Below are 14917 nucleotides of genomic sequence, written 5' to 3'. Positions count from 1 at the left end.
TATTCAAACATCGTTGCATCGCTAGATACGAATGCACCGGACGTCTTCTTTACCTTTAGGTCACGACGATTTTTAACTACCCACTTCTACCTATCTACAGTATAAAAAAAAAACTGTTATGTGTCTATAGCTTTAATATTTATCTATAGCTTTCATTTGATATATTTCTTAAAAATTCACCTTCATATAAAATTTTATACGAAAATGTTTTTACTCGTTAATTCAAAACATGAGTTTTTGCACTTAGCAGATTTTGATTTGACAGCGACGACACGATGAAATTATCTTTCGATTGACCTGGCGGGTGATCTTGTGTAGTTTGACGGTCTCGAAGGTCGGGTAAGCGGACATACCTCTAGGTCAGCGGTCGGGGAACTTTTTAAATTATTACCCCAAAATAATTTTTTTGGAAGTAATAACAAAAAAAACGAAATTGCTTCTTTTTAGCATCTTTCATATTAGAACGCCCATGATAATTTTGAAAAGAAAACAATAACTAAAAATTTAATTTAAACATCATTTATTCAAATTATCGATGTAATATCTAATAATACATAGCGGCAAGCCAATCGCGGCACACGATGCCTACAATAAAATACCTCAATCACGTGAACTTTGTGTTTCCAAACAATGTGTTCTATCTCATTCTCTCGTCGGCTGAATCCTATACATTAATGTGTTTGTGTCTCTATGGATTTATTTTTTCGTTTCGTTTCATTTCGTTTCATCGAGTTTGAAATCACAACGATTCTAAAGAAGTTTCACTTCAATATATACTTTTACTCACAAAAGTTTCATTTTTATCCCCCAAAATTTCATTTTACCCCATTTGGGGTAATTTACCCCGGTTCCCCGACCGCTGCTCTAGGTCGTTGAGTCCGGGCGCGACCTTGAGCAGCATGGCGCCGTGCCGCGGGTCGTAGAGGTCGCCGTTGCCGCCTACCTACCTTGATGTAGGGGTGACCGGCGTGGTATATGCCGAACTGCCGCGAGCACCGCTCCTCCTTCCGGTGCGGGTAGAACTCGGGGCCACGCAGCACGGCGAGGGGCCGGCCGCCGCGCGTGAGTGCCACCGCCGCCGCGCCCGCCAGCCGCTCCTTCAGCTCGGCCGACACCGGCAACACCACCGGCACCGACTGGTTCACTAGCGACCCGTCCGGCAGCGTAACGCAGTTCGAATGAAGCGCCTGATATATATTTATTACACTTCATGTAAAATTTACATTGGCGGACTTAATGCCTAAGGCATTCTCTGTCAACCAAAGGTAGTGCAGAGTAAACAGTGGTAGGTGCAATGAAATTTATATTAAGTTACAAATACATACACAAAAAAGTAAATATTTACATATATAATCACATATACTATATATAAAACATACATATATACATATAATAGTTTATGCAGTATTAAAAGGAATATATTAATAAATTTCGCAAGAAATAACTTCATCTTAATAAGTTCATGACGATTCCGATATGATATTCTGATATGGTGAATGTACATTGTTAATTCCATTGTACTCCACGTTCCACTAATCTATATATTAATACGTGAAGCAAAAACTTTGTATCCCTTTTTACGAAAATTGCGCAGACGGAGGAGTATGAAATTTTCCACACTTATGAGAATATAGAGAAGAAGTGCACAATGCCAATATTTTTTTGAAATAATGCATAAAAGATACATTAAATCAATAAAGAAAACATTACACACACTACATACCATGTATTTGACGCACACACGCATGCATACTATTTATTTGTTCTTGACGTCTGTTGTCAAATTGAGATTAAATATTGTTTGTCTTTATTAATATTTTTTTATAGTGTAGCCTTGGCGAAATTTGTGATTATAGAAGTATAAAATAATAATCATAATAGTGTACAAACTTACAATTTCAATTAATTATAGTCGAATTTCGACCACTGCGGGACCTCTAGGACGATTAAACGTGTATAAGTCGAAACAGAATTTACATAATTTTTCGATGCATTTCAGTGGAACATTTATAAAAACGTTTATAAAAATGTAAGATTTCAAAAAAAAAAAACTTTTTTATTGATCAAAATTAAGTTACTACTTTCTAGTGTAGCCGAGAGTAAAAGCGACTATTTATTAAATCTTTATCTACCGTTCTTTTTTTAATTTATTAACTCCACCCACTAATTCATATTGCATAAGTTTGAACACTAAATTAAATAAAAGCATAGCATAAATGTATAGTATCCATTGTTATAAAAACACTACAGATAATTAAGTGAGTGACTTAAACTAGTGTAACAGAGGGAAGAACAAATTTTATTTCTTGACTTACACTTCATTGTACACGAGATGATAAAGATCCGTAAAGTAAAAATACAAAGTTACCGGCTATCTTTTTTATTGCTAAGATTTGTAGACGACTCACGGACCACCTAATGTTAAGTGGTCACCGGACCCTAGACATCAACAACTTAAGCTTATATTTCTTCAATTTTTGTCTGCCAAACAGCAAAAACATCAGCAGCTATAGCGGGCCACACACTTATCACAAACATCACAATGTTTATCATATGCACTTTATCGTTTGTAAATAAATAATTCATGTTTACCTGTAAGTACTCGGTTTCCCGCATAAATCCCTTTAAAGGATACGCCCATCCTTCGGATAAAACCTAAAATAAGAGAAAAACTCAAAATTAACGTTATGTACATGCATATATCTACGTCTTACATTATACATGTAATTAATTACGAATGCAATGCCACATACATCTAATATATAAAATTCTCGTGTCACAGTTTTCGTTGCCATACTCCTCCGAAACGGCTTGACCGATTTTGATGAAATTTTTTGTGCTTATCCGGTATCTATGAGAATCGGCCAACGTCTATTTTTCATCCCCCTAAATGTTAAGGGTAGTCCACCCCTAAATTATTTTTTTTAATTTTTAGACAAAAAAATTAATTTCTATTTTTTTATGATACAACATACAAAAATACATACAACCCTAAATTTTCACCCCTCTACGATCAACCCTTATTTTTTATTTGCTAATTATAAACTTTAAACTTTTTTGCGAGAATGTTGTTTTTATTTTGTCATGACGTAGAATAAAAAAAATCATATTACTCTGAAATTTTCACCCCTCTACGATCAACCCCTATTTTTCCATCCCGATTAATATTTTTTTTATTCTATGCACTGATCCGCAATAAGGTTGCAAGATGGCAATCAAATATTATAATTGTAGTACGATAAATTCTTATTCAGAGTTTATAATTTCAAGTTCCTTTAATTTATGTTTTTTAAATTGAATTTGATCTCCCGCCCTCGCCGGTCGACTACTGATCAACTATCAATCGATCAGCTATCCCCGCCAGGTGTCGCCAGGATGAAGACGAAGCCGGTCTCCTGTCTTACTTACTCACTATACATCATAGATTATACACTTAATATATTTGAGAGCTATACAATACTATACATTTTTCAGCTATGTTTTTTTGGTTTTATTTGTGTATCAATAGTCTGTTCAATAGGTCTGAGAATCGGCTACTATCTATTTTTCATACCCCTAAGTGAAAAGGGTTGTCCACCCCAAACATTAATTTTTTATTTTAATTTTTTGGATATATTTTTTTTGTTTATAATGAGGTATTATGTTTTTTTTTTCTACAGTAGAATTTCCCTAGAAATCTTATTTAAGGCAACACAACGTTTGCCGGGTCAGCTAGTTTTAATATAAAATTTACACTCTAAAGTTTAGTAACTGCACTTTATATCGTGTGGATGAAGTCCACGGTCAGCAGTACGATGACCAGCAGCCTATCTTCTATCCTTAGAAACTATTTCCATAATGAATTTGATCAAAATCGCTTTAAGCTTTTGGGCGCGAAAATCTGACATTACAGCTACTTTCGTATTAATAATGAACTTTGTTAAGAATTTGCTAGAATGAAAATTCTGCTAGAAATTTTTCAACATTGCAAATTTTGAAAAATTTTGCTAATACTAATAAGTAACAGTATTAAAAAATGCTTCCAAAAATATCTAAATGAGGATAGGTTTTTAGTATGTGACCAATTTTAATAAAATAATCTGCTTCACCTCCTTCTAAATGTGCAAACTAAACTAACTGAGAAATAACTAAATTAAAATTCCTTTAGTAATTCCGGAGACATGCAAGAAAAAAGGAACAAACGGAAGATAATAACTAAATTTCTAAATACAAATTTCTGTTCTTAATAAATTGCAGTATTTATTTATTTAATCTAAGAATTTATTTCAATTTCTATAGTAAAATATGTAGTCCTTGTAGTATGTACATATTTATATAACTTAGTCAACTCTTCGTGTTTTTAGTATTTTCTTCAATATACAGACACGCTGAATCCTCATCAGGCTCATCATAGCTCAGGCGGGTGCATCACGGCGCTCAGCAATGAGCCAATGATTAAAAGATGAGTTTTCTTCAACATACAGAGATACATTAGGAATTCTAGACAGCCCACTGAGTTTCTCGCCGGATCTTCTCAGTGGGTCGCGTTTTCGATCCGGTGGTAGATTCTGCGAAGCACTGCTCTTGTTAGGGTTAGTGTTAGCATCACTCCGGTTTGAGCTCCGTGAGCTCACCTACTAGTTAAGGTTACGCTGAAATAACCTCTCAAGGCTATCATCAGCTTAGGTAGGAAAAAAAATTCTAGAGTTTTACAAATCAATATATTGGTTTACCTGAACCCATTGCAAATCGAGTGTCGTCAGTTCAATCTGTGGTAGCCGGGCCGCCTCCTCGATGGCGCTGGTGAGCCTGTTCCCGTGGATGAAGAGCTCTTCAACTCCAGAACGGTTGCTCTCGAGGCTCGGAATGATACCCTGTGAACGACAATCAAAGACACTCCAATCAAGCTTAGCTTAGCTTAGGAGCTTACATAAGCACGTTGTGTCTGTGTGTCACACACATTACCTACGCTCTGTTGAAACTCATAGTTATGACTAAGAAAGATAAGCTTTTTTTTTTTTGTTAAGCAATGAAATTAATATCAAATTTGCTCAATTTGCTCTGTGACCTTGTTATTTAGGTAAGTGTTTTTAATAATATTATAAGATGTTTTAAAGGCATACGGTTTGATATATTGATACATTTTTTTCACACGCACACAAGCTATGCAAAGTGCGTGAGTTAACAAAACAAATCGAGTGGAAAATTTTTGAAGAAATTAAAATTAATATAACTTGTAACTATACGATTTAATTTCATTGGTCATTTACATGATCAGCACTAAATTTTTTTACAATATTACTCTGCATGTTTTAATTCAGATTGCACCAATCAAAGAGGGTAATCAAAACTCGAATTGGATAGTGTTTTCTAGACTGGGAAAGCGAGCGAGCGACTTTAAATCAGGATAAAATAACAGACGTCGGACTTCATATATTTTTGTTGTGTTATAAGGTTCAAGCTTCAATTGTATAGGGTTGTCCGATCCTTGAGAGTTGAAATACATGGCGACGGAAGTATGTATCTACGTATGTATTGATAAGGATCAGTATCACAATAACTGCGGTTTTAAAATTTATTTTAATTTCTCATATTTAATTATGATTATAATTATTATTCGATGTAACTCTTTCAGCGTATAACATCGTTTATTCATTAGTTGTTATGTTAGTATTTAATTTCAACATAATTGTAAAATTTAAATGCAATTTACATGATATGATCGCAACTCTAATCATAAAAAAAATCAAAGAAAAGTTTATCTAATTACTTCGTACTGTAATGTGACGATAACGTATTCATAAGATGTTAACTATAAGGCAATATTATTATTTTTAATTAAACATACATATATACACTTTGATGATCTTGATAGGGAAATACAAAGAAATAATTAGTAAGCGACATGGGGGCCCTGTATTATTTTGAAATGCGCGTATAGCACGTGTACAGTTCTGACGTCATCTTTCTTTTTTTACATTCAATATTCCCGAAATAACATTAATAAGGAATCAGGAGCACTGGGTCCGTCAGCAAATGATTTTGAATAATGTGAGTGTGTGATGAGTGAATGATTTACACTTACTCCGGATTAACTTAACCTGTAGCTAATTAATTCATCGTCTGTTTTATACACCAGATATAAAAAAATATTGTGAAATGTCACAACTTGGATTGAGTTGTAATGACAACTCAATCCAATTAACGACTAAATTGAATTTATAGATTTGGAACGTGTTCACGTAGCACGCGATATATTTCCATTCGCTTTCAGAGTGGATCCTATTACTACCCTTACTCCTACTCTTACTTATTCGCTGGAAGGGGGATATTCCAGATCTCGCAGACGAGTAGATGAGCTCACGGGTTCAACCTAATAGAATTTGCTAACACTAGCCCTAGCAAGAGCAATGCTTCGCTAAACTGGTAGCAGGACCTCTTGAGAGTCCGCACGGGTGGGTACCACTACCCTGCCTATTTCTGCCGTGAAGCAGCAATGCGTTTCGGTTTGAAGGGTGGGGCAGCCGTTGTAACTAAACTTGAGACCATAAAACTTATATCTCAAGGTGGGTGGCGCATTTAAGTTGTAGATGTCTATGGGCTCTATGGGCTCCAGTAACCACTTAACACAAGGTGGGCTGTGAGCTTGTCCAACCATCTAAGCAATAAAAAAAAACCGCCGGATCGGAATCGCGACCCACTGAGAAGATCCGGCGAGAAACTCAGTGGGTGAAAGCGGTTCGTTAATCATCATATGACAAAACGTAAAATGCTTAGTGCGGTATTATGAAACTTCGATTGCACTTACCTGGGACTCCAGCAGTCGGATGACGTCCATTGTGGACTCCACGATGCTCCGTCCCACGGTGGACACGATCAGCTCGGGGGCTTCGGGACGCTCATACTCCTGGGTTATTCCCGTGAAACCCTAAACGGATTTAATAAGGAAAAATAACACAAATTGACTATATTTGGTCTGAGAAGCTCATCACGTGATATCTGATGGTTATGGTGTCAATGTCGTCGTGGCCTAAAGGATAAGACGTCAAATGTACTTACACGTACCGATCTATGCGACTGTGTCGGTGTTCAAAACCCGCAGGCGGATACCAATTTTTACCGACTTCAAAAAAAGAGGAAGTTCTCAATTCGACTGTATTGTTTTTATATGTTTGTTACCTCATAACTTTTGAGTGGGTGAATCGATTTTGATGATTCTTTTTTTATTAGAAAGCTGACGCTTCCCGCGTGGTCAATTTAGTCCATTTCTCATAATGGTATCCATGAGAAAATTATATAAGTCTTAAATTTGCATTAAGTACGTGCGCGAAAAATAGATGAATAACTCATTAACCCAATATCACGCCAACCAATTTCGAATATTATTGTTTTTAGTGTATATTAATTTGTTTTGGAATATCTTTTTTTTTCTATTTGAAGTCGGTTTTTGTTAAAGCTTGTCTATTTACAATTATTTATTCTAATATATGTTTTTATATTTTTTTATTGCCCGTGTAGACAGACGAGGATACGGCCTACCTGATGGTGAGTGGTTAACGTCTCTCATGGTTGTCAGCAATACCAGGGGCAGAGCCAAGCCGCTGCCCACCATAAGTACTCTCCACGAGCCTCGTTTGAAGAAGGACATGTCATACCGCTCGGCAAAAACCGTGGTGGTAATAAAATACATACTTAACAGGTGTTACTACGTTAAGATTGTCACGATGAAGGAATAACGTTGTGTAATTAAAAACGAAGCCAGTAAATATTGTAATTTACGTAATTAATATACAATTGAACACTAGTCCTAAGTCTAAAAGCGAGTGACGACATTCACGTTGTGGGTTCCGGTAACCGCTTAACACCAGGTGGACCTTGATCTCGTTTACCTGTGTAAGCGATTAAAAAAAAACTTTGAACATTTTATCATGTAAGATCCGAGTTTCAATTTTAACGTTTACGCAGACATGACCACCGCTGGATAATAGTTTTATCATGAAAATTTCCCTAATTTAATTTTCAACAAAACTAATTAATTTATAGACTGATTATTTTTTTTGCACTGCAAACCTTCGAAATATTCAACTCATTTTCTTTGCGCCCACAAATGAGTAAATCCCGATAGATTATTGTCGTTATGGAGATAGTACGATACTCTGACAACCGGCTAAAGGTATGTTCAGACCATATTTCAGATTCGGGAAAATTTATTCGAGACCTTTATGGAACGACACATGAAGTATATTTAATTTTAGAATCTCATTAAGTATTGCACTATGATTGTTTCACAAGTCGTCATAGCCAAGAACCCCGGGGGCGGGTACCGTTGCATGGCGTTGTTATCGTAGCTGCCTAGATTCTCGGAAGACCTTGGAAGCTTCTCGAATTTTTTCCCGTTCCGACGAACACACGTTTATACCTAGTATACCATAAATAGTTCTGCCACTTGTTGGTACTCGATAAATAAATACAGTCGTTAAAATAAATTTGCGTTTTTTTTTAAATAATGTCGATTTTCAAATACACAATCGCTAAACCTTATCAAGATTGTCACTGGAGTTTTACATAAAAAAATTATGACATATTTTCCTTGTGCAAACAAAAGTACGTTCATTTATTTATGTACTTTAAAAAACATTTCTAGTATATATATATTTAGTGGCTTTAAAAAAACACACGAGATTGCCGGAAGATTTTTGACACTGTTTGTAAATTCTACTGGACTCTTCAAAAACCGGAAACATTCTCTCTTTCTTCTTTGACATCATGAAAAACGAGACGTTTTACAATTTGTAATATGATTCCTGCTAATTCCTTTAAAGTAACTGTTAAGAGGCTTAAAAAGTTTAATAAAAAAATCAGAAATGGGTTTATAGAAGAAGGCAGCAGCTTTGCTGACGTCCGCGACTGGGCAATATTATTTCCTAGGCAATTAAAAAAGAAACCTGTGTATAATAGGCTTACCTTAATCTGGCCGTCTCTTGCTTTTTTATAAAGCCCTTTAGTGTCCCTCTGTTCGCATACCTCCAAAGGAGTATCGATGAACACTTCGAAGAACGGAAGGTCGGAATCCGTGTGAATACGACGAGCCACTTCACGATCCTATAAAAATATCGTTTTGTTTTGAAACTTTCAGTTACACGCCAACAAACATACATAACAAAGCTAACTAGAGGTCCCGCAGTAGTCGAAATTCAACTATAATTAATTGGAATTGTAAGTTTGTACACTATTATGATTATATTTTCAACGCCAAGACAACACTATAGAAAAATATTAATAAAGACAAACATTATTTAATCTATTCTCAATTTGATCACAGACGTCAAGAACAAAAGTTTGACAATAAATAAATAGTATGCATGCGTGTTGCGTCAAATACATGGTAGTGTGTGTAATGTTTCCTTTATTGATTTAATTTATTTTTTAGGCATAATTCTAAAAAATATTAACATTCTACACTCCTCTATAAGTGTGGGAAATTCATACTCCTCTGTCCGCGCAATTTTCGTAAAAAGGGGTACAAACTTTTTGCTTCCCGTATTAATATATAGATAATGACATGTTAAAATAATTTTTAAACCTAGTAAATTAACATTTTAATATAAAAAAAATCCAGCCCTGTTTTTCTCTTTGGAAACAAATTCCTACAATTTGCATGACAATACAATATGCATTAATTATATTATTATATAGTAAGTACTACAAGAAAAACCAAACAAAATTTCCACCATTAACACATGAGCAAACAGCGAACATTAATTCAAATAACTACATAATGAACATTAACCAAATTTAATTTTACATATAAGGTACCATTTAATTTTACAAATAAGGTACCACCTTTGTAGGATAATAATATAAAATATTATACAGTAAAATAATATAAAAATGGGTTCGCTAGTCTTTTTCTTCGGATTCAGTTGAAAACTTTTTGTCAGTTTGATGGCGTGGGACTCTATTGATAACTATATTTAAGAAGAGGCAATTACAAGGGCAATAAAAAAAAAAAAAAAACATATCAGATTATTTTTGTATTTGTATGGGTCTTTAAGCACTAGAGAAAGAAAAAGTTAATATTGGGACACACCTTACCACATCTTGAACGTCATCGCGGTCTAAAGGATAAGACTATTAAAATGAATCTTCATTGTTGAAAATCATGCTTAAAATTAACACTTTCCTTGATGTAGGTAATAATAATATTATATTTGACCAAAATTAGTGACGAAATCTATGTAGTAGTTCAACTTTTACTCCAATACTTATGGTTTTTAATGGGCTGCGTCATTAGTCGTTGTCGCCTAAATGATAGGACGCCCGGTATACTTGTATTGAGCGATGCGGCACTGCCGGTGTCCATAACATTTTGTTTAATTAAATACATAACATAATTGATGTTCACAAGTTACTTCCACGATGACCGAATAACATCGTAGAATAAAAATCAAGAATAGAAAAAATTAATTACATTTACACTGGTGGTAGGACCTCTTATGAGTCCGCACGGGTCCGCACCACCACCCCGCCTATTTCTACCGTGAAGCAGCAATGCGTTTCGGGTGGAAGGGCGGGGCAGCCGTTGTAACTATACTGAGACCTTCGAACTATATCTCAAGGTGGGTGGCGCATTTACGTTATAGATGTCTATGGGCTCCAGTGACCACTTAACACCAGGTGGTTTGTGAGCTAGTCCACCCAACTAAACAATAAAAAATAAAATTAAAAGTGCTGGTGGGACGTGGACGACCGTTATTCTTTGTGTTCATTCATTACCAAGGCTCATAGGCATGACAGGCTCACAGAAAAACCTGTAAAATTCAGCTTTTAAGGCTTCTTTTTATTGCCCTTGTAGGCAGACGAATATACTCCCTACCTGATGGTGAGTGTTTACCGTCGCCCGTAGACTTTAGCAATTCCAGGGGCAAAGCCAAGCCGCTGCCTACCATTAAGTACTCTCCACAAGCTTCGTTTGAGGAAGGACATGTTATAATTGGACATTACCTCAGCGAATGGCGACACAAAACTGCACAGACAAACGACGCCGCTGTCTGCAAACAGCTTGGCAACTTCGGCAACACGCCGTATGTTCTCCTCGCGATCTTCTTTCGTGAAACCAAGATTTTTGTTCAGACCAGTCCTGATATTGTCTCCATCGAGGCCGTAAGCCGGGATTCCTGGTTTAAAAAAAAATCATAGACATCATCTTCTACTTTAAATGATGAATTATACTTATTGATAAGTAGCTGCACCCGTCCGCTTCGCTGGGCATTTAAAATTAACATTATTATTTCTCACCCCCACAAAGATTCTCATCATTAACGCCCCGGCAACTGGTGTAGGGAATCCGACGCTCATATAATATTAGCCTATCCATTAAGTACATGTATATTCTACATGGATACCAAGTTTCAAGTCAATCGGATACATGGTTCAGTAGTTATAACGGAACATCCGTAAAAACCACTGTAGATTTAGATATTAGTACAGATTTAAACAATATTGAGTAATATCTAATGAGTTGACACTGCAATGTGTTTTTTTTTTTTTTCGGTCTAATGTTGTCATATTCTCTGCAAGAACCGGGTGGTAACTTCAACTCATCGATTCTTTTTTTTTTTTCTTCTCAGAAGTAACTCCTGGGGGAGTGGTAGTAGTTATGCACTGTATTTATTCCTTGGTTGCGGCTTTTGCGAGGCTTCTCCACATCTCTACATTTTACATAATTGAATAAGACTGACTTTTACAATAAATAATTTACAGACGCTTAATTAATTGCTCAGAATGTGAGGACACGAACCAGTTCATACTTTCGCACGCAATTACATCAGACTATAAATTTCTTAGTAACGATCGAACTAAACAATGTCCGACGTTGCTGTTTTAATCTAACAAAATAAAAAAATACCACGCGCAGTATTACTGAAACATAAATAAGTGTAAAACGATTTGTTTGTTACGCGTCTAAGTTTTTTTTTTTTTTATTGCCTTGATGGGTGGACTAGCTCATAGCCCACCTGATATTAAGTGGTTACTGGAGCCCATAGACATCTACAACGTAAGTGCGCCACCCACCTTGAGATATAAGTTCTAAGGTCTTAGTATAGTTACAATGGGAGCCCCACCCTTCAAACCGAAACGCATTACTGCTTCACGGCAGAAATAACCCATTCCGACAGGAGCCCTCTTCTTCGATATAGCGAAGGCGTTCGACAAAGTCTGGCACAACGGTTTGATATACAAACTGTATAACATGGGAGTGCCAGACAGACTCGTGCTCATCATACGAGACTACTTGTCGAACCGTTCGTTCCGGTATCGAGTCGAGGGAACGCGTTCCCGGCCCCGTCACGTCACAGCCGGAGTCCCGCAAGGCTCCGCCCTCTCCCCGTTACTATTCAGTTTGTATATCAACGATATACCCCGGTCTCCGGAGACCCATCTGGCGCTCTTCGCCGATGACACCGCCATCTACTACTCGTGTAGGAAGAAGGCGTTGCTTCATCGACGACTTCAGACCGCAGCTACCACCATGGGACAGTGGTTCCGGAAGTGGCGCATCGACATCAACCCCACGAAAAGCACAGCGGTGCTCTTCAAAAGGGGTCGCCCTCCGAACACCACGCTGAGCATCCCTCTCCCGACTAGGCGCGTCAACACCCCCGCCCCCGCCGTTCGCCCAATCACGATGTTCGACCAGCCCATACCGTGGGCCTCGAAGGTCAAATACTTAGGCGTCACCCTCGACAGTAGGATGACATTCCGCCCCCACATTAAGACGGTACGCGACCGTGCCGCCTTCATTCTAGGACGTCTCTACCCGATGATATGTAGGCGAAGTAAAATGTCCCTTAGAAATAAGGTGACACTCTACAAAACTTGCATACGCCCCGTCATGACCTATGCAAGTGTAGTGTTCGCTCACGCGGCCCGCATACACTTAAAATCATTTCAAATAATCCAATCCCCTTTTTGCAGGATAGCCGTCGGAGCCCCGTGGTTCGTCAGGAATGTCGACCTCCATGACGACCTGGACTTAGAGTCCATCAGTAAGTATCTGCAGTCGGCGTCCATGCGCCACTTCGATAAAGCGGCACGACACGAGAACCCTCTCATCGTGGCCGCCGGTAACTACATTCCCGATCCTGCGGACAGAATGGAAAGCAGTCGACGTCGCCCAAAACACGTCATCTCGGATCCTCCCGATCCACTAACGGTGCTTTTAGGTACTTCAAGCACCGGTCACCGTTCTCGTCGAACCCGTCGCTTGCGACGAAGGGCTCGACGAGTAAATTAACTCTCAGACACAGCCCACTGAGTTTCTCGCCGGATCTTCTCAGTGGGTCGCGTTTCCGATCCGGTGGTAGATTCTGCGAAGCACGGCTCTTGCTAGGGTTCGTGTTAGCAACATCGTCAGGTTTGAGCCCCGTGAGCTCACCTACTAAAGTTAGGGTTACGCTGACATAGCCTCTCAAGGCTATCAGCTTAGGTAGGAACAAAAAAAAAAAAGGCTGAAATAGGCGGGGCGGTGGTACCTACCCGTGCGGACTCACAAGAGGTCCTACCACCAGTAATTACGCAAATTGTAATTTTGCGGGTTTCATTTTTATTACACGATGTTATTCCTTCACCGTGGAAGTCAATCGTGAACAATTGTTAAGTACGTATTTTATTAGAAAAATTGGTACCCGCCTGCGGGATTCGAACATCGGTGCATCGCTAGATACGAATGCACCGGAGGTCTTATCCTTTAGGCCACGACGACTTCAAGTTCATAGAATCACAAAATTAAACACTCGTAATTTATTCACATCGATAAATTGTTATGTTAACTTGCCCTACATGCAATGAATTTTGTGTTTTCATTTACGTTCAATAGTAATTATAGAGCTGCCGATGGGTTAATGATTACGCAACATCGTTTATGTATAATCACCTGACGGCTATTAAATTACCTTATGTAGGTTACACACGTTCATTAATAAAATAATTACGTAACGTAAACAACATATGAGGCCGTTGTACCTACCTACTACTATGTCATTGGTAATGTTAATGAACTTGCCGACTTTTCGATTTTTTTCTACGGCGCGCTGTCCCAGTTCTGTTGTTGCTGCGGACAGCGGTAGTCAAACTGCGACGCGTGATGTTAGAAATCTGCAGCTAAGCCACGTAACGCAATTGGCTAGCTTTTTATAGTTTGACATTCGATTGCTTTTTCTTTTAATATTGCACACACGTCCACAGTTATGCCGATCAAACAAAACCGGGCATGAAGTGTTGAACTACGCACAGTAAAGAGTTCCGTAGCTGTGATGAACTTTCACATTTCAAAACCAAAGTACCTAATTAATATTTCTGACACTTTTTGCTATTGCATAAGACTATATATCGTATAAAAGGAAATATCACGTATAAACTACTCAAATTTCTTGTTGAAATCAATTTTCATCGAAACTAATATTTTTTTAACACAATTTTTTTTTCGTAGAAATTTTAGTATATGCAGACAGACAGAGAGTGGACAATGTACACAACTTTGGAAACGTGTATTTAAAAAAATATTTTTACGATTTAATTAACAGACGGGCACATTGAAATAATAAGTCCCACTTATGCTAATGGCTACGAAGGCCCTTTCTTTTTCTTTGGTTCTGGAAGAAATCCTGAACTTCCGCCTAAGCTGTGTGGGCGTTAACGTGGTATATAGGATTTAAGCCGACTAAAATCCCTTTTTGTCAACAACCAGCGTTTGAGCCTCAGATGATACAGAACTCACTGGAAGCAAGCCGGTGTCAAGGTTCGCGTGGAGTCCATGTATCTAAGCCACTAGACGACGAGCCTGCAGTCCACGGGCTAACCAAAACCCGCCTAGACACTATAAAGTAACCTTCAATCCAACAGATTAAATGGTTCTCGTCGAAATCGTCGCTTGCGA

At 37.7% G+C, this 14917-nt stretch overlaps 1 protein-coding gene and 1 long non-coding RNA gene across 4 annotated transcripts in view; one reads left to right on the top strand and one right to left on the bottom strand.

Moving 5' to 3' along the window:
- Nucleotides 1-14917, bottom strand: part of LOC101745840 (bifunctional 3'-phosphoadenosine 5'-phosphosulfate synthase) — a 63034-nt gene that overhangs the window by 8890 nt on the left and 39227 nt on the right. For all 3 annotated transcript variants that reach the window (XM_038019082.2, XM_038019081.2, XM_038019080.2), the window contains exons 3-8: nucleotides 10984-11156; nucleotides 8944-9081; nucleotides 6788-6907; nucleotides 4713-4853; nucleotides 2593-2655; nucleotides 948-1187 (exon numbers count right to left, since the gene is read on the bottom strand). In XM_038019082.2, the coding sequence (XP_037875010.1) occupies nucleotides 948-1187; nucleotides 2593-2655; nucleotides 4713-4853; nucleotides 6788-6907; nucleotides 8944-9081; nucleotides 10984-11156 (875 nt within the window). The remainder of the gene's footprint in view (nucleotides 1-947; nucleotides 1188-2592; nucleotides 2656-4712; nucleotides 4854-6787; nucleotides 6908-8943; nucleotides 9082-10983; nucleotides 11157-14917) is intronic.
- LOC134200953 (uncharacterized) overlaps nucleotides 1-14917 on the top strand; it is a 75870-nt gene that overhangs the window by 23811 nt on the left and 37142 nt on the right. The gene's annotated exons all lie outside the window — the stretch shown is intronic.

Source organism: Bombyx mori, chromosome 22 (genome assembly GCF_030269925.1).
Source record: "Bombyx mori chromosome 22, ASM3026992v2".
Lineage (NCBI taxonomy): Eukaryota > Metazoa > Arthropoda > Insecta > Lepidoptera > Bombycidae > Bombyx > Bombyx mori.
Note: the sequence above shows the minus strand (reverse complement) of the source record. Positions and strands in the feature narration are given on the sequence as shown.